We start from the raw sequence: 26,086 nt of genomic DNA on the forward strand, positions 1-26,086 counted from the left end.
GAACAGCATGAAAAGGTCGTGCAACGCTTTGATGACAGTGGCGGAGGTCGTGTCGGGGCAGGGAATGGCGAAGGGGAACCGCGAGTACTCGTCGATGACGTTGAGGAAGTACGTGTTGCGGTTGTGGGTGGGGAGGGGCCCTTTGAAGTCAATGCTGAGACGTTCAAAGGGGCGGGTGGCCTTGATTAGGTGCGCCTTGTCTGGCTTGTAGAATTGCGGTTGCACTCCGCACAGACTTGGCAGTCCCTAGTCATGGCCTTGACCTCCTCGACTGAGAAGGGTAGGTTGTGGCCCTTGATGTAGTGGTAGAGCCGCCTGACGCCCAGGTGACAGAGGTCATTATGTAGTGCCCGCAGCCGGTCATCCTGTGCGTTGGCACAAGTACTACGGGACAGGGCATCAGGAGGATCATTGAGCTTACCTGGCCGGTATAAGATAGTATAATTGTAGGTGGAGAGTTCGATCCTCCACCGTAATATCTTATCATTTTTGATTTTACCTCGTTGTTTGTTGTCGAACATGAACGCAACTGATCGTTGGTCAGTAACGAGGGTAAATGGTTTTCCGGCCAGGTAGTGCCTCCAGTGCCGGACGGCTTCCACTATGGCTTGTGCCTCTTTCTCAACAGAGGAGTGGCTGATCTCGGGGCCTTGGAGTGTGCGGGAAAAGAAGGCGATGGGCCTGCCCGCCTGGTTGAGGGTGGCACCCAGGGCAAAGTCAGAGGCATCGCTCTCGACTTGGAATGGTGCAGACTCGTCTACCGCATGCATGGCGGCTCTGGCGATAGTGGTTTTTAGGAGGTGGAAGGCCTGGCAGGCCTCGGGCAGGAGGGGGAATGAGGGGGAACGGAGGAGGGGTCGGGCCTTGTCAGCGTACTCGGGCACCCACTAGGCATAGTAGGCAAAGAATCCGAGGCATCGCCTCAGTTCTTTGGTGCAGGTGGGAATTGGGAGTTCGAGAAGGGGGCGCAGACGGTCGGGATCGGGGCCGAGGACACCGTTCTCCACCACGTAGCCGAGTATGGCGAGGCGGGTGGTGCCGAAAACACATTTTGCCTCGTTGTACGTGAGGTTGAGGCATTTGGCAGTTTGGAGGAATTTTGTGAGGTTGACGTCATGGTCCTGCTGGTTGTGGCCGCAGATGATGACGTTGTCCAGATACGGGAAGGTAGCCCGCAGTCTGTTCTGGTCCACCATTCGGTCCATCTGCTGTTGGAAGACCGAGACTCCATTGGTGACGCCAAAGGGTACCCTAAGAAAGTGGTAGAGGCGGCCGTCCGCCTCGAAGGCCGTGAAGTTACGGTCCTCCGGGCGGATAGGGAGCTGGTGGTAGGCGGATTTCAAGTCTATGGTGGAGAACACCCGGTACTGTGCAATCTGGTTGACCATGTCAGATATGCGGGGGAGGGGATACGCATCAAGCAGCGTGTACCGGTTGATGGTCTGACTGTAGTCAATGACCATGCGGTATTTCTCGCCAGACTTGACTACCACCACTTGGGCTCGCCAGGGGCTGGTGCTGGGAGCAATGATTTTACCTCGTTGTTTGTTGTCGAACATGAACGCAACTGATCGTTGGTCTCTCACAAGTCTTTGTGGTTCTTGACGCTTAGCGCATCAATTTAATATACTACATGGGAGGCTTACCCGACACAGACGACCCCAGACAGAATGGGGCCGGTCCCAGAAGAGGTTCTTATACTAACTCCCGGGGGAGTGGCTAAGGCGGAGCTCTCCGTGGCCAGGTCGGGTTGCCTACCAGTGACCGAACCTCTGCAGAGTTACAGTACAATACACAGTATTACAGGGCCACGTTACGCACAACTATTATATACTATGTACAATGGTAGGGAAGTACAGTGGTGTATCACCACATGGTGTCTACCCCAGCTGCTCTGTGGAAGGGACATACACGTTTGAGGAGAAGGATGTTAGCATTGCTGTCGGCAATGATGAACACCCTGCCCTTGACCCACAGCAAAGGTTGAAGGTGGAGCTCCATACATTGTGCCCAGGCTGCTCTGAAGGCTGACAACAGGGCAGTGAGAAGTATGTGGGTAAGGTCTGTGGAGGTAAGTACCTTCCAAGTTTATGACAATCATCTGTTGAGCAGTGATAACACTGTTTGACAAAAGGAGTGCTTTGAACAGCAGCATCTTATTTGGCTATGGCTGGAGCTCTCTGGTGTAACTGTTTAAAACCTTTCTAGCTCAGTGAGGAAGTTTTTCTCACTGGGTATTGGCCTTCTCCAATCTGCTGGGTTGCAGGAACAGTGAGGGATTACTCCCCTGTCTGGAAAGAGGGAACAAATAAAACACTTTTCATGACTGCACATGATTCAAAATGTGTTACAGCCAATGAAATGCTTTTTGAAATGAGACACTGTTGTAATGTAGGAAATGCAGTAACAAAGTTACACTCTGCAAACTCCCACACAGCAAAGTGATAGTGAGCAGAAAATCTATTGTTTGGTGATGTTGATTGAAGGATAAATATTGACCAGGACACTGGCGGTAACTTCCCTGCTCTTTTTCAAAATAATGCCAGGGGGATCTTTTATATCCACCTAAGCAAGAAAATGGGGCCTCCCCAACAGTGCAATGCTCCCTCAGTGCTGCAGTGGGGTGTCAGCCTTATTTGTTTTGTGCTAACCCTGCAGTGGGAAATGACTGAGAGCCTTGTGATTCAGAGGTGAGTGAGCTACAATCCACGTACAAAATGGTTCCTAAATACCTTTTAATGTACTTCAATTGGCTCCTGCCTCAGCTGCAGACTTTTCGGACTCCATTTTCAGCCCATCTTTTGGAATAACAATAAGAAGTCTGGCCTGGTAAAATTCAACTTGTAGTGCTCACATGGGGAGGGATCACCAACAACTCCCACCCATCTTCATCCACTTCTCACCTGACCTGTCCTCTTGAGAGGGGACCAATTTAAACGTTATGGCAGAAGGAATGCAGGGAACAAGGAAACCTCAAGAAATATCTCCACTTGGGCATGTTCCAATTTTGGAACAGAGATCCGGTAGTTCAAGTCTCAGTCTGGCTGTCTAGCCTCAGGTCTTTATCACTTGAGTTCATTTTGCCAATAGCCAGTGAGCTCATTGTGTTACATGAGCAAATTATGAAAAGTAGTTTGCTTAAATATATTTTACTTCAGTGTTTCACAATTTTGCACCAACAAGATTATGCATGTCCAAACTTGGAAGGTCCAATTAATTTTCTGCTTATGCCAGCAAATCAGAATGCGAACGTTTGCCACTGCAGTTTTGGATGAAGAGAATGATAGCACCAATTATTTTAGTGTATAGGCATAAGAAAAATAGAATCAGGAATTATGAACCTATATGCCCAGTAACCAGGGTGACTGACCATCCCTTATTTTACTGCATTGTGCCATATTGGAGACCACTGTCCTGTGTACCGGGCCGCATTGTGTTTTTCTGTAATTCGGGCCTTTAAATCTCAAACATGCACAGTACCCACTTTCTTCCTGTTTCTGCATTCTCACAGCTCTGGCAGCACCAACTCCCTCCCCCATTTTGACAGCTCTGACATTATGCCCCCTCCTGCAAGCACAGCTCCAGCACCCCCCTCCACCCCTGTCCCTGCTCGAATGGGCTTCCACGCCAGAGTGTCCCTTCAACATCTCTGTGCGAGTTGACCACCCTACCAGTTCTGGATGGGGTTCACACAATAAATGATCACAAGTGTGAGGTGTGTCCTTCTATTTTGACTTAAGGTGTGGGACTTGGTTCCATAACAGGCTGCTGACATACTGTGGTATCTGCCTAACATTTGTCTATTAGTACCACACCTAAACAGGTTACATAGTAAGCACATAGCTGCCGGGCATGATTCCAACCTCTCTCTCTCTCTCTCTACATGGCTGACTCTTGTCACTGGTACATTATCATCAATATTGATGTTGTTTCAATGAACTTTAATGACGAAGGAACAGATGACCAACTTCCTGTAAGACAGTTAGGAAAAGAGATGATTTACCCATCATATTTTAGGAAGACACTACTTTTAGCAACTAGTGGAATCAAAGATACACTTCTCTCTGTATGAGGATGCTCCGCTCTGGGAATTGGTGAGGATATGAGACTGTTGTGTATTGTAACCAATGCCCTTCTATGTAGTATGTCACATGATATGTGGTGACATTATCAGAGGGCCTTGGGAGATTTTCCTCTCTTGCATCATAGACTGTGAGAAAGCAATACCTCTGTGAGTAAAGTCTGACTGCCAGTTAAAGTGTGGCAACCAGGTCTCTTTTGTCTCTATTGTGAAATAAAAGTAAAACACCTGTAAACATAAGAGTATGAAGACAAAGCTGGCGATGAGGATGTTTTTCCAGTAATAAAGTCAGAGGAAACCATTCAGACCTGGACCTCGAGTCAAGGATGGAATTTCAGGAACAAAAGAGAAAATGCTGGAAAATCTCAGCAAGTCTGACAGCAGACTGTTAAAGAGTCATCGGACTCAAAACGTTAGCTCTTTTCTCTCCCCATAGATGCTGCCAGACTTGCTGAGATTTTCCAGCATTTTCTCTTTCGTTTCCGATCTCAGCATCTGCAGTAATTTGCTTTTATCCAAGGAATTTCAGGCGACCACTCCACCATCAATTGGCTAAAGCTGGCCATTTGAAATGGATTTTTCAGCCTTGCTAAGGGTGCACATTGATTTTAAAATTAGCAGAAAGCACCCCAGACCGATTTTAAAATTGTTTCGTACTCGACCGCATCCCAGGAGCACTGGGAGAGTCGGAGCCAGGAAAACGAGGAAAAGAACATTTAGCCAGCGTGTCGATGGTAATCCTTGTAGATTTAAACAATCGGTGGTCTCAAAATCTCCCAGAAAAAATGAGCAAAGTAAGGAAATAGAGGGGTGGGCTGTAATAATAAATAGAGGGGTGGAAATAAGTCACTTACTGAAGCTGGAGAGTCTTTTCCAGCTGCACACCTTCACACATGGCAGGCTGCAGCATCGGACCATCAAACTCAGTGAGAGAGAAAGATACCTGTTTTGGGAAAAGCAACGGCTCAAAAAGGAAAACAAATGCGATAGAAACCAAGATTAAGCAGAATTACAGTTGAAATCTTCTGAATTTAAAACAGATTGTTGTTTGCAAAAACATTTTTCTTAAAGCCGCAGCCCAGCCAAGGAAATACATTTTAAAGAAGCAACGGAACAAAATGGTGCAAATTAAATTGGAAGAGAAAATAAATTAGAGGCGAGGAAAAGGGTAAAGAAAGCTCTACAACTTAAGAACTGGTAATTGCAATGACAGGAAAAGGTGGTGCAATGGAATCATATGACGAGAATGCACAATCATGGAGTTCCTAAGAAGAGAGATTCCAGTGCAACCTTGCTGCAAACAGGGTATAGGATGAAATTAAAGTAGCAACTTTCTTGAGTGTAATAGGATGGAAAACCTTCACTCTGTTACAAAGTCTTGTCCATCCTTCAATGTCTGGTACAACAGCTTATGAGGAATCAACGAAGACCCTTGAAAAAAACTATTAATCTTGGTAGACAAATTCAGATTTAATCAACATAGTCAAGAAGAGGCTAAACATATTCCACAATTTTTAGCTGTACCACAGGAACTGGCAAAGAACTGTGAATTTGAATCAACTCTTGAGGACACGCTGCAAGACAGATTGAGAAATGAGACAATCCAGAAATGATTGCGAACAGAAAGCTCTCTAAAACTGAAACCTACTGTTGAAATAGCAGCGGGTATGGAGTTGGCAGCAAAATAAGCTTTCCTCAATGGAAAAGACGAATACTGAGGAAAGAAGATATCTCAACACGCAAACATGACATAAGTGTACCTAAGTGGGGCATTCTCCACAGGAATGTTGGTGTCAGAAAACAGTTGTTGCAATTGTAGCTACAAAGGTGTTTTGGGCCAGAAGGAGTCCTCAAACATCAAAGAAGGGTAAATGCAAGAACGCAACCAAATCCACAAAACAGTCTAGAGAATTACAGAAAATGATGAAAACTCCCAGAAAGAACCTGAACGGGATTCTTCAAGATTCCGTGCCGAAATCGCGATTGGCGCGGGAAATGGCCGTTGACGCCAAAATCCGGTGCAACGCCACTACCACAATTCTCCGGTCCCCGTGTATTATTGACGCAAGGCAATGCATAGAGATTTTGGGTCTGAAACTTGCAAGGATCCTCCTGTTACTCCCTGTCTGTCCCTTGTTTTTTCTTTTTAATTTCTGTTATTCTGTGAATTCAATTTTTGTACCTGGACAATGAATGGAACCTATTCTTTTAAGATGGGCTATCCTTTATCCCTGGAGAATCGCCGCGAATCGCGCATGCGTGGTCTACGCGGCGCGGGTAGGTGGCCGCGGCGATTCTCCAAGTGTAACTGGCCGGGTTCCCGACGGCGTGAGTCTCTCATGGTCCCACCCATCGGGAACTCGGCGTGGCGGGTGCGGATCCTTCACGGGGGGGGGGCCTCACAGACGGCCAGGCTATCGATCCACGGGAGCGCGAGATCTTGGGGGGATCCTATCTTTTTGGTGCCGGTCTGCAGTGTAGGTCCGCCATGTCGCGCGGGCGGTGGCCGCCGGCCGCAGGCCTGCACATGCGCGGACCCCCGACCAGCAGCCGAAGCTGCGTGGACTACTCCGGGGCTCTGCTAGCCCCTTCAGGTAGGAGAATCACTCTGGACTTTCTTCAGGAAAGTCCAGAGTGATTCCCCTGCGTTTTGACGCTGGAGTGAGGACATAGCCCTATTATTGGAGAATCCTGCCTCCTATATCTACTGAGATCAACTCAGTGTACTATTGACGCAAGGCAATACATAGAGATTTTGGGTCTGAAACTTGCTAGGATCCTGTTAATCCCTATCTGTCCCTTGTTTTTTCTTTTTAATTTCTGTTATTCTGTGAATTCAATTTTTGTACCTGGACAATGAATGGAACCTATTCTTTTAAGGTGGGCTATCCTTCAATTTTGAAAAAACAGGGCACTCCAGCAGGTTGTGCTATTTGGTCTGACATGAGCGATGTCATCGCTTGACAGACTTGGCTGGTGGGCAATGAGCTGTTTTACAATTTCACCTTAGCTCATATTTGATGCTGATTGGTGCTCACTATTCTAGAATGTTCCTTCCTCTGTGAGAATGTGTTTTGTTTTTAGTTTCATTTTGAACAGAAACTAAAGAATTCTGATTTCTCTCCCTCACCTGATGGATTATTTCTGAAGGTCTAAAGTGAAGACCTTTCTCTTGGCACAAACAGTTTGAGTAGCAAATAAAATCCAGTCCAGCACCAGCTGCAAGCAGGATAGGTTGTTTAAAAACCCTTCTTGAAATCTCATGTGGGGAACTCTGCTCTTATCTCAGAAAGGTTGTTAAGCATTCTGGTGGAGTTGGATTCAAATCACAATTACACAGGCCTGAGACTGTTCTTTTGGAATGAAGGCCCAGGTTAATCAAAGTTAAAGTGACTCCCCAAAGGGAATCCTACAGCCTGGGATTTCTGCCTGAATGTTACTGCCAGGAATTCCTCGTTAGTATTCCAACCTTTGTTTCAATCACTCCACGTCTTGAGAGGACAGCCTACTGCTGCAACAACTCCAACATCCAAAGAAAGGGCACTCGTCTTCCATTTCATATTTCAATTCCTATTATTTTTACCCCTCACCCTCCCTCTGTGTTTGTCGGTCTTGTGTATGTTTGGGTAGAGGGTCGGATGGTAAAAAGGAGGGGGTAGTAGATTATATGGCCATTATTCAATTATAAGTATTGCATGTCTTATCTGTATTTTTGTTATGAATAAACAATTGTTGTGTTACAAATCTGGTGCCTGTAAGTCATTGGAGCAGTCAAGGGCTAAGGATTTCAGAAACATTATACAAATTATTGGCTAATTCACTTGCGTTGGGACTCTGGGGTCTGTGGGGTTGGAAATGACCACACATTAGCCCAGGGTGTCCTACCGCAAATTGAGGACTCGTCCAGGATAGAGGACTGTTCGTTAGTGAATTTGGGTTACAGCATAAATTAAAAAGACACCAGGGGTGAAATTCTCCGTAAACAGCGCGATGTCCGCCAACTGGCGCCCAAAATGGCGCAAATCAGACGGGCATCGCGCCGCCCCGAAGGTGCAGAATGCTCCGCATCTTTGGGGGCCGAGCCCCAACATTGAGGGGCTAGGCTGGCGGCGGACGAATTTCTGCCCCGCCAGCTGGCGGAAAAGGCCTATGGTGCCCCGCCAGCTGGCGCGGAAATGACATCTCCGGGCGGCGCATGCGCGGGAGCGTCAGCGGCCGCTGACAGCATTCCTGCGCATGCGCAGTGGAGGGAGTCTCTTCCGCCTCCGCCATGGTGGAGACCGTGGCGGAGGCGGAAGGGAAAGAGTGCCCCCACGGCACAGGCCCGCCCGCGGATCGGTGGGCCCCGACCGCGGGCCAGGCCACCGTGGGGGCACCCCCCGGTGCCAGATCGCCCCGCGATCCCCCCAGGATCCCGGAGCCCGCCCGCGCCGCCATGTCCCGCCGGTAAGGTAGGTGGTTTCATTTACGCCGGCGGGACAGGCATTTTAGCGGCGGGACTTCGGCCCATCCGGGCCGGAGAATCGAGCGGGGGGGGGCCCGCCAGCCGGCGCGGCGCGATTCCCGCCCCCGCCGAATATCCGGTGCCGGAGACTTCGGCAACCGGCAGGGGCGGGATTCACGGCAGCCCCAGGCGATTCTCCGACCCGGCGGGGGGGTCGGAGAATTTCGCCCCAGGTTTGCAGTGATATAACAGGATGTTTCGGGAAGCTGCTAAACATTTTCTTCAGGTGGCAGACTTAACTCTGGTTTATTTGGAGGGGTGGGCTTCGCAAAGACCCACTAATCGAATTGGCAGGGAAATTAAAACTGGCTGTATCAGTTAAAGCTGTGAAAGCGGAGGTACTTTAAGCAATTGCTAAACATTTAAATTTGATGGAGATGCTAGGAATACAGGGGAGCTGACGAGATAGTGTAGCATCAGGGATGTATGCTGCTGGGGAAATTCCGCTGGAGAGAGATTGGTTGCACTTCGAGCATGAAAGGGAATTATAACAAATATAAATGGAAATGCATTAAAAACAAAGACAAATGAAGCTGGAAATAAGAGAGGAAAAATAAAATAAGAAAAAAAAAGAAAATGAGAGAGAAAGAGAGAGAGAAGAAAAGGAAAGAACGAGATAGGAACAATAAAAGGAGAGAGACCTCCAGCTTAGGGTACTGGAAATAGGTGGAAATGTGCTAAAGCAGCCACCGAAGTTCAAAGTGTGATAGCACTGGAAAGGGTACAGAGGAGGTTTACCAGAGTGTTTCCCAGGCTGGAGAGTTTTAGCTGTGAAGAGAGATTGGATAGACTGTGACGTTTTCCTTGGGGCAGAGGAAACTGAGGTGGGACATGATTGAGGCGTATAAAATTATGAGGGGCATAGATAGAGTAGGCAGGAAGAAATCTTCCCCTTTGCGGAGGGATCAGTGACCAGGGACAGAGATTTTGAGGGGATTTTAGGAAAAGCTTTTTCACCCAGAGGGTGTTAGGAGTCTGGGACTCACTGCCTGAAAGGATGGTGGAAGCAGAGACCCTCATAACATGTAAGAAACATTTGGATGTGGACTTGCGAAGCCAAGGCATACAGGGCTATGGGCCAGGGCTATGTGGAAAGGAGTCACATATGACAGGCAATACAGGGGCCAAGTGGATCTCACAGTCTGAAATCGGATAAAGGAGACAGTGCAGAAGTGCAATGGGCATGCAGCAGGAGAAGGACTAGGTATGGAAAGCTCTTATGGGGGTCTGGGGGAACCCCTGTAAGTTACGGTGCATGCACGCAGCCTCCAAATGGAGTGGATAAAGGTCCACCTGGGGCATGGGTGCCTCGCAGTTAATGGACCGGGGTGGCCGGCGGGGGGGGGGGGGGGTTGCAGTGAAGTGTGTCAATATCCACCGCCACAACGTCAGGACCCAGTATTAGTGGGGAGTCTGGAGAATAACACACGGTGAGGCTACAAGTAAATCTGAGGCACGTGGAGAGCGAGGAAGGGTTGAACTCCAATTGAGGTGTAGCACCACCATCTCGACACTCAAATAAAATGGCATCTTCCAAAATTGAAAGTAAGATTGATTCTGTCTGGGAGGAGTACGAGTATGAGCTCTGGGGGTCCTTCTAGGGATGCATACTCACATGTCAGTGACAAGGTCCAGATGAATTAAACAGGACTCAGAGATCGTTGTCCAGGGAGGGAGAGGAAGCCAGATTTCTAATGTAACGCTTTGAAAGGGATTAGCACAAATCAATAGGCTCATGGAACATTTGGAAAAGCTACATAGTGAACTACAGGAATGCAGCCTTGGAGAGTGAAGGTTATAGTGAAGGAAGCACAGCTGTATCAATTTTGCCATCTCATTAGTGAAGGGGAGTCATGGGTTAACAATTCATCTCATTCATCAGTGGCCAAGCAGATTCCATTCATTCACCCTGAGCAAACAAAAGCTCATAGTTTTATCAAGTTGCACTGAAGTTGGCATCACATGAATGTTAATCTTAAAAGGAGACACTCTGAATATGAGAAAGATTGAACCTCAGAATAAAAGGATTGCAAAGATCCATACCAAAATACTTCCATCTATCAATTACATTCACTTAGCCATGATTTTCAAAAGGTGCAATTTATTCACAATGATAGAGCACCCATAACCCTGAGGTGACATTGAAAGTTTTTAACTTTCCTAAGTCTATCAGTATGCCTCGGTGCAACACCAACATCCACAACAGGGGCAGAGGCAGCCTGCTGACTGCTGCGTACTGATGCCTGTGATGTCCTTGGTGGAAGTCCTCTGGTGTCCCGAGCCCTGGAGGGGTCCGGCCTCATAAGGGTTTAGTATGAGCACAGGCAGAGAGGACTGTAAGCAGCTGCAAACTCTTGGAGTGTCCTCAATGGAGGCCCCCGAGGTGTCCGGTTGACATTCATCCTCCCAGAGAACCCTAGCATAGCTCTTGCAGGAGATTGGGCACCTGGAGGAAAGTCAAGCTGCCTGGTCCACGTGTGGCCTACATCCTGGAGGTGCCCTCCGGAGTGTATGGCCAAGGATTGCATGACTGAGCGCAAATCCAGCAGGACCAGGGTGGCACTACCAAGGCTCACGGGACGAGGGGGCCATGCCCATGAGATGAGGATGGAGGACGGGTTTGAAGGGTGGCGGAGTGCAGGGCAGGTAAGTAGGGGCCTCTGGGAGATTGGAGGGGGGGTGATGGGTGGGGGTCCTAGAAGGGAGGGGGTGCTGTAAGAGGGCTTGGGGGGGCCTGAAGAGAGAGGACCCTCAGGGAGCCCATACCGTTGTGTCTCACTTGAGGGGCGTGGAGTAGTGTCCATATGTGTGTGGGGATGGGGGGGTGAGACTTCCAAAGGGTGAGGGATGTGGGGGGGACCCACAAGCTCACTTTGACATTGGGGCATCCTTTCAAAATGGCGGCCTGATCTCTGAGTTCAGCACCCCAGTGCTAAATAAAATTCCAAATGTCGGCTAAACTGGTGAGTAACTCCCCAGGGCCCAAAAAGTGACTAAAGTGTCTGAATAACGGTGGGGAACTCGCCGGCAGAGCCGACGGGAAACTCCCTTAAAAACCTGCCACAGATTAACGTAGAGATTTTTTAGGAGAATCGTGTCTTTAGAGCGCCCTTCGGCCGCGATTCTCCGTAAAAATTTCCAAGTGCTGTAGCGAGCGGGAATTGCCACGATTTTCCCGGTGCTCAGCTCCCGGCAACGCTATTCAACATTAATTGGTCCACTTGACGAGGCCTCAAATGTCGGCTCGACAGCTGATAAGCCGGGACCGCGCTCGCCAGTCCCCCCGCTAACAAGGTCGAGAAGCACTTAAGTTGCACTTGCTCAGCCAACCCCATCCAGCTTGGAACAATGGCGCCGCGGAGACCCGCCCCAAGATTCGGGGATGCTGACCTGGGCGGGCTTAAGTGCTGGTAATTGGTTTCTCGTCACGCTACAGTGGGATTCTGAATTCACCAACGGGAACCATCTGGTTGCATCGCAAACAGTTTTCCGCCAGGCACGGTTCCCGTTTTTTCCTCTCCCGATATTCACCGACCTCGTTACATTTGAGCGTGAGTGTAATGAGGCCGGAAGATGACGCCCAAAGTCTCAAGATGAGAGAATTCCACCTGATATTAAATATGCCCAACCCCTACCATTATTTTCTAAATGCCCAGTTGGACTCTAGGATTTTCCCTGCAACTTTTATCAGGCTAACAGGTCCATAGTTCTCCATTTTCTCCCACCCTCCTTTCTGAACCAGTGGACGCTACTCTCCAATCCGCAGACTTTTCCAGAATCTGTCGATATTAGAAGATGGCAACCAATACATTCACTATCTCCACTGCCACCTCTTTCAACACTCTGAAATTTAGATCACCAGGACCAGGGCATTTATCAACTTTCAGCCCTGTTAATTTCTCCAGTACTATTTTACTAATATTAATTTATTTTAGTTTCTCATTCCCCTTGTTCCCCAGCATTTCAGCCTGTTTTTATTTGTATCCTCCTCCTTGAAGACAGACGATGTACTTGTATAGTTTCTCTGCCATTTCCTTATTCACAATTATTAACTCTCCTATCACTGTCTGGAATGAGCCCTCAACGGTCTTACCAAATCTTTTACTTTTTACGTAGCTGCATGTTTATCGCTAGTTTACGTTCATGGTTTATATTCTCATTCATTAACAGGTTCTTGTTTCTTCTTTACAAAATTCTGAAATGCTCCCAATCCTCAGACTGAATATTTTTTGACAATGTAAGAAGCCTCTCACTTCGATCTCATATAATCCTTAACTTCTTTAATAAGCTATGGTGGGATCACTTTTCCTGTTGGATGTTTGTACCTCAAAAAGGAACATAAATTTGTTGGAAATTATTTCATTCTTTAAATGCTAGTCATTACCTGGCTACCATCGTGCCCTTTAATTAAGCTTCCCTCTAGAAATTAGCCAAATTATCCCTCATACCTTCATAGTTTGTTTTGTTTAGGTTAGTTTCGAATTGAACTTTGTCACTTTCAAACTTAATGTAAAATTCTATCATATAATAGTCATTATTCCCTAAAGGCCCCTTCTTAATTAAATTATTAATTAGCTCTTTCACATCGCACACAAGATCTAAAATAGCCCGTTCTCTAATTGGTTCCTCAACTATCTCGTACACATTCCAGGAATTTGTTCTCCCTAGCATTTGTACTAATTATGAGCTGGATTCTCCACTGCCTGTCGCTGGTAGTGGAGTTCTTGATGCCATGGAAATCCAGTGTCTCCAAAGTTCTGATCCCCCACTGGCGGCGGCATTAAAGTTCATGACCCTCGCCAGTGGGAGGATGCAAATGGGTCAAAATAACCTAATTACATCCGACTAATTGCTGGACACTGGATTCTGGGCCAGTATTCACGCAGATGTGGGTTGGTACAAGTATTTGCCAGCGTGGCCCTGACCCATTGTGGTGGGTCAAGTTGGGAAGTATTTCAGGGACGGTGCCTCCAAGTCCACCGGAGTCAAAACCACATCACAAGGCTTTAAACCCCCTCAAGTCCTTTAATCTGCAAGGCTTCTATTCACTACAAAGAAAAATAGCTTTTAGTAGCCTGTAATTGACAGCTTCCTCCTCCTCGTGTGCCAGGCTCAGCCTGATACAATTTAAGGTGGTCCACAGAGCGCACTTGACGGGGGCGAGGTTGAGTAGGTTCTTTGGGGTAGAGGACAGATGTGGAAGGTGCTCAGGGAGCCCGGCGAACCATGTCCATATGTTTTGGTCATGTCCGGCACTGGAGATGTTCTGGAGAGGAGTGGCGGGAACAATATCTCAGGTGGTGAAAGTCCGGGTCAAGCCAAACTGGGGGCTAGCAATATTTGGAGTAGTGGACGAACCGGGAGTGCAGGAGGCGAAAGAGGCCGGCATTCTGGCCTTTGCGTCCCTAGTAGCCCGGCGAAGGATCTTGCTAATGTTGAAGGAGGTGAAGCCCCCCAGCCTGGAGGCCAGGATAAACGACATGGCTGGGTTCATAAAGTTGGAGAGGATTAAGTTTGCCTTGAGAGGGTCTGCGCAGGGGCTCTACAGGCGGTGGCAACCGTTCCTAGACTATCTCGCGGAGCTTTAGAGGAAGGTCGGTCAGCAGCAGCAGCAACCTTGGGGGGGGGTGTGTGGAGGGGACGTCCTGGGAGGGGGGAGGGGGGACTGCTTGGGAGGGTGGATGAGCAAGAGATAACATGAAGGGTTGGGGAAACTGCCACGTACGGGTGAGGGCCAGTGTACAAAGCTGTGTAAATGTATCATTTTGCCATGTATATATCTTGCTCTGCGCGATTTCTCTTTTTTTTTTTGTTACCGGGGGGGGGGGGGGGGGGTGGTATTGCTTGTAAGGGAGAAAAATTGTGTTAAAAAACATTAATAAATATATATTTTTTAAAAAGAATATCCTAGAGCTATTATAAATTTGTGATACATGAACAACTGATTCTTTTAAGAGTTTGTTATCTTAAAAGGTTGATTAAACTTTATTGTTTTAATCTTTGTGTTTTTGCTTAGGTGCTTTCCGTCATAGTAGTTAAGTAATTCAAAGATCTTCTATGTTCTATGTTCTGTTTGATTGGCCCATTCCTTTACTTTGATTGGTCAATCTTGATTGTGCTCACTAATAGTTAAGGGAGGAGTTTGCAAAGTTATAAACCCACGGAATGGTTCAAGAAAGGTGCAGCTTTCAGCGCCGATCCAGTATCACCGAACAAACAGCAGCTTAAAAATGGCTTTTCTGAGTAGCCTGCATCTTACAGGGAAAGGCAAGTCAGTGGGAAATGTAACTATGTGTGGTAAGTTGGCTTTGCTCCAAACCTATGTAATTGGTTTGTCAATATTATTCATTCTGAAGTGTATAGCATTTACTATAATTATTATATCTTATCCAATGGCTTCCTCTTATTGTCCTAACTTATGACTAAGTCCGTGTTACCAAATGCTACTGGTGCGGTGTTGTGTATATAAAAAAAGAGCACAAACAAATGCAAAAACAAATGATATTTAGCTTTATTCAGTCAAAATCACATTTTTTATATCATTATCTTGGGATTTGTCTTGACCTGCTATAATCTCACAACAGAATACCACAACAGGATAGCAAAACATCAGCTACGTCTCGGTTGATAGCAATCTCTTCTCTAAATCAGGAGGTTCTGGGTTTAAGTCCTGCTCCTGGAAATGAGCACAAAAGTGAAGGCTGATATTCTAGTGCTGAGACATTAAACTAGGTCCCTTCTGCCCCTCTCACATGGACATGAAATATCCCATGCCCTATTTTGAGGAAGAGCAAGGACGTTATTCCCAGTGTGCCGATATGAAGAGTGTTATATAAATGCAAGTCTTTTATTACTGCAATGAGGACTCTACCGTACATTTGTAGAGTTACATGACTGATACCGATGGTAAATAAAAATACTGAAGTATTGCATTTCTATCGGGGGCATTAGCATGAATCTAATAACCTTTTTGCTTTGAAATGTTGTCATGTGTTAGGTTCAGGTAAGCTACAATGATGTTTTGTTGCTGAATGTCATTTTGCCATATGAATTAAATTAATTCCATTTTGTGCTGTTATCTGTTTAGAATTTGGCTTCTACCACCTGTAACATTGTACAGTGTGAGTCCTCCCCCACCCAAATTCCACACTGCCAATCCTGACCTTGGGAATTTTAAATTATTTCAACATTGGAGGCCATGCATTCAGCTGTCAATACTCAAAGCCCTGTAATTTGCTTCTCAAACCTCCCATTCTCTCTTTCCTTCTTTTCAACGCTCCTTAAAACTTTTGTCCCTGCTCAAGCTTTTAGTTGTCTAGTTTAATATCATCTTAGGTGATTTCAGTACCAGAGGTTGGTTGCTTTATTGTTTGCAAAGCACCTTGGGGTGTTTTGTTATGATAAAGAAGCAAAATGAATATAAGTTTGTTGTTCTTAAATCTCTCCCATGAAACAGATCAGCCATGATCTTATTGAACGGCAGCACAGGCTTGAGGGGCTGAATGGCCTACCTGTGCTTATATTTTGTGTGCTCGTAAGTGAGAAGAATGGTTGACCATGAGAGAGAATGTACAAAACGTTTCCTGTTCATATTCTAGAGGCATTTGGTTGAAGAGGTGGAACAGAGAAGAGATGTCCTGCATCCACAGGGAGGAAGGAGGCTTTCTAGGCATATTCTCTGGAGCATTGGGAAGAAATAGTGACAGAGGCCAATGCTAGGAGTATTGCACCAAGAACATTGATGTAGTGTAGGGAGATGTTTAATGATCTTAAGGATGTCAAGGCGAATGAATTCATCCTCAAATGACACATCCTACAGCATGCGCCAGTCATTCACTGTTCAATTCATTACACCGCCATCACTCGTCCCCCAATAATCTCTATCAATTAGAGCCCAAGCCTGCCATTTAAATGCTTTATCTCACCCACATACACTTAGCTCAGTCAGAGGCCTTGCACCCAAAACTCTCTGCCAATACACAGTGGCAGCTATTCACGTTTGACAACCACATGCCCCAAACACATTGCAGGACATGAACGGCACAATTCCCTCTTTCAAAGGAAAAGGTGGCACACTACAGGAGGCTAGAGGACAGAACCAGAGACAGATGAGCATGCCTGCGTATTTTAACACACATGCCAGCCAGCAAGGGAAGAGTCATCAGTGAGGCCGTGGCTACTGGTGTGGCTGAAGCAAGCGATAACGACTGTATTGACATATATAATCATCCTTCTCTCATCTCACCTCTCTCTCTTTTCAATCTCTTCTGTTTGAGAAGCTGGAGATGGTGTACGCGCACACACCCATGCACCCACTTACTCCTCTCCCTGCACCATATCTCATTTTCATTTCAAGTGCCCGAGAACTGCTAAATCAGTGATGAAAGGGGAAGGAGTAGAAAGAGAAGATAAACAGACAAAATCACTGTAGCACCATCAATCACACACGAGGCGAGACGTAAAGAACTTCAATCGAGGCTTTATTGAGCAGACTTGTTCAGACTCGTTCCCCAGCAGCTCAGTCACAGAATGCAGCTGCGGGGATTAAACGTAGGTTCTTATACCCCGCCTATCTGGGTGAAGCCCAGTAGGCGGCGGATCCAATCGGGATCGAGCATCTGTCCTCCAATGGCTCCTCGGCATTCATGGTGTACCGTATCACCCCTAATACATACCACCACAATCACTCAATTTATATTTCCGCCAGCAGCCCAGATACAGGCACTTGTGTATGCTTTGAAGGTTAGGATCAAGGAGGGAGCTGCATGTGGAGAGATGCCAGGTACAAGTGGGGAAAAGGATTGTGCATGCCTCAGCTCAGTGGTAAGCATCGTGGATCATGGAACATATGCCATTGTTGGAAGGAGCTTCCAGAGCATCACAAAGCTATTTTCTTACACGTTGAGCCGGAGAGCGGTAGCAGCTTCATGAAGTACCAACTTGCTGTGCTCTCTCAGGAAAATATAATTTATCCTTGCATCCCTGCTATTCCAGCAATACCCTTGTATAGCCTGTCAGCCAGACAGCTCAGTCTGCTGTAGCCCACTTGGAGTTGGAACAACCTACAGCCAGGATCACCAGGCCCAGTACTGCTCAAGAAGCTCCTCCAAGGTCTTATGTAATCTGCTCAATTTGAAGACCAGCAGCATTCCACCACCCATGCTACAGCCACAGGGAAGTACCTTGTAGGAACACAAGAAGAAGCAGAGACACTAAGGGAATGCACAAGGGTGATTAGTTTATTTTTGTATGCATTATGTTTTGATTTAATTCATAAATTTGGATCGGAATGTACATTTTCTGCTAGGTTTATTTTTTTGTGATGTCCAAAAAAAGAATTGTAGTGGTCAGTGATAGAGGAAATGTAAGGCATGTGAGACTATGTGTGATTGGGAAAGTATAGCTGAGGTTACTGATATTGGTCATGAGTTATTTGATCTCGTAGATCACAGACTGTGTACATTTGTATCCTTGTCCTGTTCCTCAATCTCTAGTTGCACCTCCTTGTGCTGGTTGCTCCTCAACTTCTCATCTGAAAGGCAATGGCAAGGTTTGTACCCATTTAATTGCCATGCAGCACCTGACCATTAATTTGATGCCGACTCTTTAGATAGTGGACATGTTTCTTGCAGATACTAATGGTGTGGCTCTACACTGCTTCCTGTGGCAGCATGGGAAGGCTTTTTGTGCATGTATGCATGGGTTCCAGGTGAGAATCCTAAACCATTTCATGTGTGGATAGTACGTGTTACCCAGAAGCCACAGGGTTCAGCTGAAACCTGCAAATGCCACAGAATGAAGGAATTATGGCTCCTGCCAGGACAACAGACATTCACCTGCATATTGAGGTGCCTGTGGTCTTACAACGGCTGCAAGTTGAGGTTGTGAAATCCCTTTTTATTGATGAAAATATCTGAATTCCCATGAGGTGCACACAAAGCAATATGTGTGCAGGCAATAGCATCCTGCACCATGGGGGCAATCAACAATTATTACAAACCCTCATCACTACACCTACTTGTTCCTAGCAAATGAGCACGGAATGAAGTTATATTTCTTTATATAGCCTTCCCTTTGTGCAACAGTGTACTGTAAACTGAGATTTTGTTTACATTTCCAGCCTGGAAGGAGCCATATGCATAAAGGTTAAGAGGCACTAAAATGTTGAAAACCTTTGCCACTGTAACCTTGACCACCACAAATAAGGCTGTTCTTGTCTAAAGTTGCACTTGGCAAGTTTCAGCCACACTGTCTTTAGTGAAGTGAAGGGGCGGGATTCTGCCGTAATCGGCGGGGCGGGCACCTCTGGCGGGACGGAGTGGCGTGAACCACTCCGGCACGGGCCACCCCAAAGGTGCGGAATCCTCCGCACCTTCAGGGGCTAGGCCCACCCCGGAGTGGTTTGCGCCCTGCCAGCTGGCGGGAAAGGGGCTGGGCGCCACGCCACCGGCGGCGAAGGGCCTCCGCCAGCCGGCACGAGTTGGCGCATGCACAGGAGTGCCAGCGTATCCTGGCATCATCCCCGTGCATGCGCAGAGGGCTTCGTTTCCACACCGTCTATGGCGGACTGCTACAGCCGCCGGTGCGGAACAATAGAGTGCCCCCACGGCACAGGCCCGCCCGCAAATCGGTGGGCCCCGATCGCGGACCAGGCCACCGTGGGGGCACCCACCGCGCCCCCACAAGAACCCCGGAGGCGGCCCACACCGCCAGGCCTGCCGATAAGGACCTACTCTAATTTACGCCGGCGGGACTAGCAGAAGACGGGCAGGACTTCGGCCCATTGCGGGCCGGAGAATTCGGGCCGCCCCGGGGCCCATTGAGTCGCACCGGACCCCGCCATTCTCCGAGGCGGGCGGCATGACTCACGCCAGGCCAATTTCTGGGGGGCCAGAGAATTTGGAGGACGGCGGGGGCAGGATTCACGTCGACCCGCGGCGATTCTCCGACCCGGCGGGGGGTCGGAGAATCCCGCCCCAGATGTCTCAAGCACTGATCATTAGTGTAGTTGAGGCTCTGAAGACCGTTGGCCGATAGTCTACTCCCCTCCTCCTCCTTTTTTCTAGCAGCTTATCCTGCTCTATGTGGTCTCTCTTCTTTCTCCCAGTCAAGCTCAATTCCAAGTCGAAGATCGGCCCAGGCCATCCATGTCTGAAAGAAGCTTGTTTTGTACACCCTTTCAATGACCAAAAACATAACTCAACAGCAACCAGGCTGCCCCCAGGGCACTAATGAAACATGAAAGAAGTAAAAGAAAGCTCCAGAACACACAATGATGCATCAACAACCAGAAGAAATAATCAGTGACTCACTTGGAACTAGTTTGGGATTTATTTAAGCAGAGTTTTGGGTGTTGGGGTGGGCCAAAGAAGAACCAAGCAATGTACCTCAATGACTACCGTCCAGTGGCCCTGACATCTATCATTATGAAGTGGTTCGAGAGGTTGGTCATGAGGCACATCACCCCCATACTCCCAGAATGCCTAGATCCACTGCAATTCGCATACCGCCACAACCAGTCCACTGCAGACGCTATCTCCCTGGCCCTACACTCATCCCTTGAGCATCTCGACAACAAGGACTCCTACATCAGACTCCTATTTATTGACTACAGCTCCGCCTTCAATACCCTAATCCCAGCCAAACTCATAGCAAAGCTCCAAAACCTAGAACTTGGCTCCTCACTCTGCAACTGGATCCTCGATTTTCTGACCCACAGACCACAATCAGTAAGAATAAACAACAACACCTCCTCCACGATAGTCCTCAAGGCCCTGCAAGGCTGCGTATTTAGCCTTCTACTGTGCTCCCTGTACACACACGACTGCGTGGCAAAATTTGGCTCCAATCTATCTACAAGTTTGCTGATGACACAACTGTAATGGGTCAGATCTCGAACAATAAGTCAGAATACAGGAGGGAGATAGGGAACCTAGTGGAGTGGTGCAACAACAACAATCTTCCCTCAATGCCAGCAAAACTAAAGAGCTGGTCATTGACTTCAGGAAGCAAATCACTGTGCACACCCCTGTCTGCACCTACGGGGTCGAGGTGGAGATGGTTAACAGCTTCAAATTCCTCGATGTACACATCACTAAAAATCTGTCTTGATCCACCCACATCGACGCTACGACCAAGAAAGCTCAACTGTGCCTAAACTAAGGAACTTCGGCATGTCCACAATGACTCTTACCAATTTTTACAGATGCATCATGGCAAGCATCCTATCTGGCTGCATCACAGCCTGGTATGGCAACTGCTCGGCCCAAGACTGCAGGAAACATAAGAGTCGTGAACACAGCCCAGTCCATCACACAAACCTGCCTCTCATCCATTGACTCTGTCTGCACCTCCCACTACCTGGGGAAAGCGGGCAGCATAATCAAAGACCCCTCCATTCCGGCTTACTCACTCTTCCAACTTCTTCCATCAGGCAGAAGAACACGCAGAAACAGATTCAAAAACAGCTTCTTCCCTGCTGTTACCAGACTCCTAAACAACACACTTATGGACTGACCTGATTAATACTACACCCCTGTATGCTTCACCGATGCCAGTGTCTATGCATTTCCATTGTGGACCGTGTGTTGCCCTATTACTTATTTTCTTTGAATGTTTGAACAGCTCGCTGAAAAATACTTTTCACTGTACCTTGGTACACGTGGCAATAAACAAATCCAAATGGGTGTGCGGGGGTTCTTGATCAGCACTGAGAAGTTAAGGCATATTGGTTTCATAATCTGCCTGCATACTGTGGATGGCGATTAGGGGCGCTTGCAAGCCCATTTATCAAATTGGTGTCTGGTGCACTTCTCATTGGAAATGTGCGTGCACATTTCAAACTTCATTTTGCAGTTTTAGGAGGCTGAGTAGAATTAAGAATTGGATGCTACAGAGCTTTATATCACCTTCATTGTTTAAAATACCAATAGGTTACATTCTTTGCCTTACAGTAATGCTACTCATAGGGCGTGATCCTATGGCCATGCTGTGCCTGAAAAGCAGCTTGCCGCGCAGTGTGGCCATTGAAAGCCAGGAGATCCTGCTTCCAGAATCTACCCAGCTCGCACCGCCTCGCGAGATTCAACACAATCTCGCAAGACGTTGCGATGTGAATCCCACCCACAATGGGCAGTAAGCCTCACTCTAATGTGCAGATTCCCGAGGTACCTGAGGCTTTGGGATTCAACCCTTTGCTTCAGAGACCTCGGGCGAGTGGTGTTTAGCACTGGTCCCCACAAACGGGGACTAGACAGAACTGTCCTCACGGGGGCCTCCAAGGGGATCAGACACCCCCAGCTGCATGCCCTTTGGGCAGGGTGGTAGCCTGGCACTGCTGGCGCCACCTGGGCACCCTGGCAGTGCTCACTTGGCACCCTAGCACTGACAGCCTGGCACCCTAGCAGTGCCATCTGGGTGCCAGCCTGGCATTGCCCATGTGACACTGCTAGCTGGCAGGATCACTGCTGGGGTGCCAGGCTGGTATTTTGTGTGCGCGCAATCAGGCTGGGTTGCCTGGCATGGGTGTTGTGGGAGGGGCCGGGGGCTCTCCTATACTGCTTTCAGACTGGGGGGTGGGGAGGTTGGGATTGTTTTGGGGGCCTCGGAGATCGGGACATCATTTGAACATGGCATCCTGATCTTTCGCTACAATTGTTAGTTCTGGCAAGCGGAGCTCCCTGTCATGATATGCAAACATGCAGCTAATGAACACATAGAATAGGACACGGCCAATGAGCAGTCAGGACACTCAGGGGTGGTATCTCACTATAAAAGGGATGAGGCACTCACACCCCGCCTCTTTCCACAGACCAACATCTACAAAGTGAGACAGGGTGTATCCTCAGCATCACACCCCAGCACGTGGCCCTGAGCAAGGCTCGTTCAGTTAGACTGAGTTACAACATTTAGATTAGCAGAGTGACATTTAGTGACATCGAAACAAACCTGTTGGACTTTAACCTGGTGTTGTAAGACTTCGTACTGAACATTTAGATTAGCAGAGAGTGGAACTCATTGAGAACTGTGCTAATGGTTCAAAAAAACACATTGAACTCACTTCAAAGTCTGGAGCATCTTTTACTCAAAACTGCACCAAGTGGAAGCTTGTGTTATTCCAAATTACATAACACAACACTCCCCACTGTACAAAACGGGGCTATGTGCAGCCTCGTTTAGGCTCCTTAATCAACGTGGGAAATATGCGGCTAAATGCGCTTGTAAGGGAGCTTTGCTCCATTTTGGGAGAATTGCACCCATAATCTGTGACTGTCAAATCACGATGTCAAAAACAGACCATTAAAGAGTGGTAGTTCCGATTTGACTTCCGACGAGGGAGGGGAGCAGTCGCGGGCAATGGAGCTCCAGTAGTCACGTCCCGTTCCCCAAGGAAAAATACACAAACTGCCCCCCCCCCCACACGGCAGGAGGACGCGGGGTAGGACGTGCGGCAGCACGGACCAAAGCGGGGTCTGAGCGAGGGGAAGGAGCCAGCGGCAGGGACCATTGGAAGCCCAAGAGGAGAAACTGGAAACCCAAGAGGTGACCATTAAGGAGCTGGAAAAAGCCACGACTGACAAGAGCGACCGGATCACGGCCTTGGAGAAGGAGGTGGCGAGACTGGGCACAACATAGGGGAGCCTGAAGGGCTGTGGTAGTCACCACCGATGTATTATACTGTATATATATATGGGTTTTACGGTAAGGCCCCTGTACTACAGGTACGGGGGTAGATCCCTGCCTGCTGGCTCCGCCCAGTAGGCGGAGTGTAAATATGTGTGCTCTCAGTACAGCAGCCATTTCGTCAGCTGCTGTAGGAGGCCACACATCTCTGTAATAAAGCCTTGATTACTCTCTACTCTCGTCTCGTTGTAATTGAGAGTGCATCAAAGGCAAAGTGGACGATCAGAAAAACCGCTCGAGAAGGCAAAATGCAAGGATAGTGGGGCTACCAGAGGGGATCAAGGGTAGAAACCCCACGGCATACATGACCAAGGTGCTGGGCAACTTAGTGGGGAGGAAAGCTTTCCCCAACCCACCAGAAATGGACAGAGCACACCGGTCGCTGCGCCCGAAGCCCAGGATAGGGGACCACTCAAGGGCAGTTATAGCTAAACTGCACCGGTACCAAGACAGGGAAACAATCCTGCACTGGGCCAGGCAAAACAGAACCTGCAAATGGGAAAGACACTTCATTAGAGTTTACGAGGACATTGGGCAGACCTAGCCAGGAGACGGGCCGAATTCAGCAGGGTGAAAGCAGCTCTTCACAAGAACGAAGTGCGTTTTGGCATGCTGTACCCAGCGAAACTCTGGGTCACATACCAAGAAAGAGAGTATTTCTTCACAGCCCCCGCCAAAGCAAACAAGTTTGTCAAGGAACACGGGCTGGAAAACCGACAGCAAGGGTAGAAATAAGGGGGCCCTGGCAAGGGGCAACAGCATGCCAATGGGAGGGAGGGTGGATGAGGCTACGCCAGGCCTCCCCGCACCGCCCCCCCCATGGCGGGCGCAACCTGAACAAAAAGCAAACCACTACCCGAGGGACCGCTTCAGGTGGGAGACCAGGCCCCAGCATGAGGGAACGAGAGTAGCGGAGAAGGGAGAGCAGGCGAGTGGAGCGCAGGGTAGGATGGGGGAAGAGCTGGCAGAAAACCGTAGAGGTTGGGCGAGGGAGAAGCGAGACCGTAACCCCCAAGAGGGGGGCCACTGCAGAAGCAGGAAAGCTGGCGCCGGGGGCATGCAACAAAGCAGGGCCACATCGCGCCCCCAACAGGGGGGAAGGCGCCAGGCAGGGGGTGGGGGGGACCACTCAACAGAGGCAGGAGATAGGAATAGGGTAAAGAGGGACAAAGGAGGGGTATACGGGAGAGAGGGGAAAAAGGGGGGGAAAGGGAGAGACCAGGGGGGGTGTACAACGGGAAGGAGGGACAAACAAGGCTAGAAAGAGAATAACAATAGGGCTACAAAGTGCCACAACCATGGGCTCGGAACAAGAAATCGCTGCAAGCATCCACCCAGTACGGTCTCTGGGTGAAGGGAGACTCCAGAGTGCAGGGGACTACCCACGTGGCGGACGTACAGTGGGCGGCCATGAGGGACCCGACCGCATGGAGAGAGCAGTGAAAGCGGCCATCCTGGACGGCCCCCTAACAAAGGGAAACCCCAAAGGGCAGGGGCGCGTCCACCAGGTAAGTATGGTTAATCCCACAGGAGCGAGGGGACAGAAGCCCCCCCCACTAGGATAGTCACCTGGAACGTAAGGGGACTCAACGGCCCAGTGAAAAGATCCAGAGTCCGCACCCACCTAAGAAATATGAAAGTCGACATAGTCTTCCTCCAAGAGACACACCTGAGAGAGCCTCTTTAAGGTGGGGAAAACGGTGCTTCCGGGGATAGACAAAGTGGAATACTCCGCAATTGTGATATCCGACCATGCTCCACACTACATGGACGTGAGGCTGGAGATGGGCAGGACCCAATGCCCCACATGGAGGTTGGACATTGCCCTACTCGCTCACAAGGCCTTCAATGAAAAGATATTGCAGGCCATAGCAGAGTACATGGAGAACAACCAAAACGGGGAGGTCTCACCCTCCACGTTCTGGGAAGCGCTAAAGGCCATAGTAAGAGGGGAAATTATCGATTTCGAAGCGCAAAGAGATAGGGAGGAATGGACAGCTAGGCAGCAGCTGGTTGACTCCATACTGCAGGTAGACCGTAAATACTCCGATGCCCCAACCGTAGAGTTCCTGGCGGAGAGGAAAGAGCTACAAAGGAACTTTGATCTGCTCTCCACCAGGAAAGCAGTGCACCAACTCTGCCAGGCACGTGGGACCCTATACAAACACGGAGACAAAGCCAGCCGCCTGTTGGCACACCAGCTGAGAAAGCAGGCAGCCACCAGAGAAATTGCACAAATCAGGGATACCAGAGGCACGCTAGAAGCTGAACCAGAAAAGATCAACAAAACCTTCAAGGCCTTCTACCAAGGGTTGTACACCTCAGAGCCCCCAACGGGGCAGTCCAGGATGAAACAGTTCCTTGATGGACTGGACATACTAGTCGTAGGGGGCGGGGGCAGAAAACGGGGCCTGGAAGCGCCACTAGCACTGGGAGAGATCATGGACAGCATAAGCTCCATGCTGGCGGGGCAGGCGCTGGGACCAGATAGGTTCCCAGCAGACTTCTACAAAACAATTACGACAGCACTTGGCCCGCACCTGCGGGAGATGTTCACAGACGCGCTAGCAAGGGGCACACTGCCACCTACGCTTGCACAGGCCTCAATCTCACTGATACCTAAGAAAGGTAAAGACCCAATGGAATGTGGGTCATACAGACCCATCTCACTGCTGAACGTAGATGCCAAAATATTGTCCAGAAATCCTAGCCAAAAGGCGAGAAGACTGCGTACCAGAGGTGTTCGCAGAGGACCAGACGTGCTTTGTCAAAGGTAGACAGCTAACCTCGAAAATCAGGCGCCTGCTGAACGTGATAAT

The 26,086-nt window shown here is 48.6% G+C and overlaps 1 protein-coding gene across 1 annotated transcript in view; it reads left to right on the forward strand.

Annotated features, from left to right (window-relative positions):
- Positions 1–14,722: 14,722 nt before the first annotated feature.
- The window catches only part of LOC140408762 (ADP-ribosyl cyclase/cyclic ADP-ribose hydrolase 2-like), a 66,016-nt gene continuing 54,652 nt past the window's right edge, over positions 14,723–26,086 (forward strand). Inside the window, exon 1 of the mRNA XM_072496408.1 lies at positions 14,723–14,882. Coding sequence (XP_072352509.1) covers positions 14,816–14,882 — 67 coding nt within the window. The 5' untranslated portion in view covers positions 14,723–14,815. The remainder of the gene's footprint in view (positions 14,883–26,086) is intronic.

Source organism: Scyliorhinus torazame, chromosome 3, assembly GCF_047496885.1.
Source record: "Scyliorhinus torazame isolate Kashiwa2021f chromosome 3, sScyTor2.1, whole genome shotgun sequence".
NCBI classification, from domain to species: domain Eukaryota; kingdom Metazoa; phylum Chordata; class Chondrichthyes; order Carcharhiniformes; family Scyliorhinidae; genus Scyliorhinus; species Scyliorhinus torazame.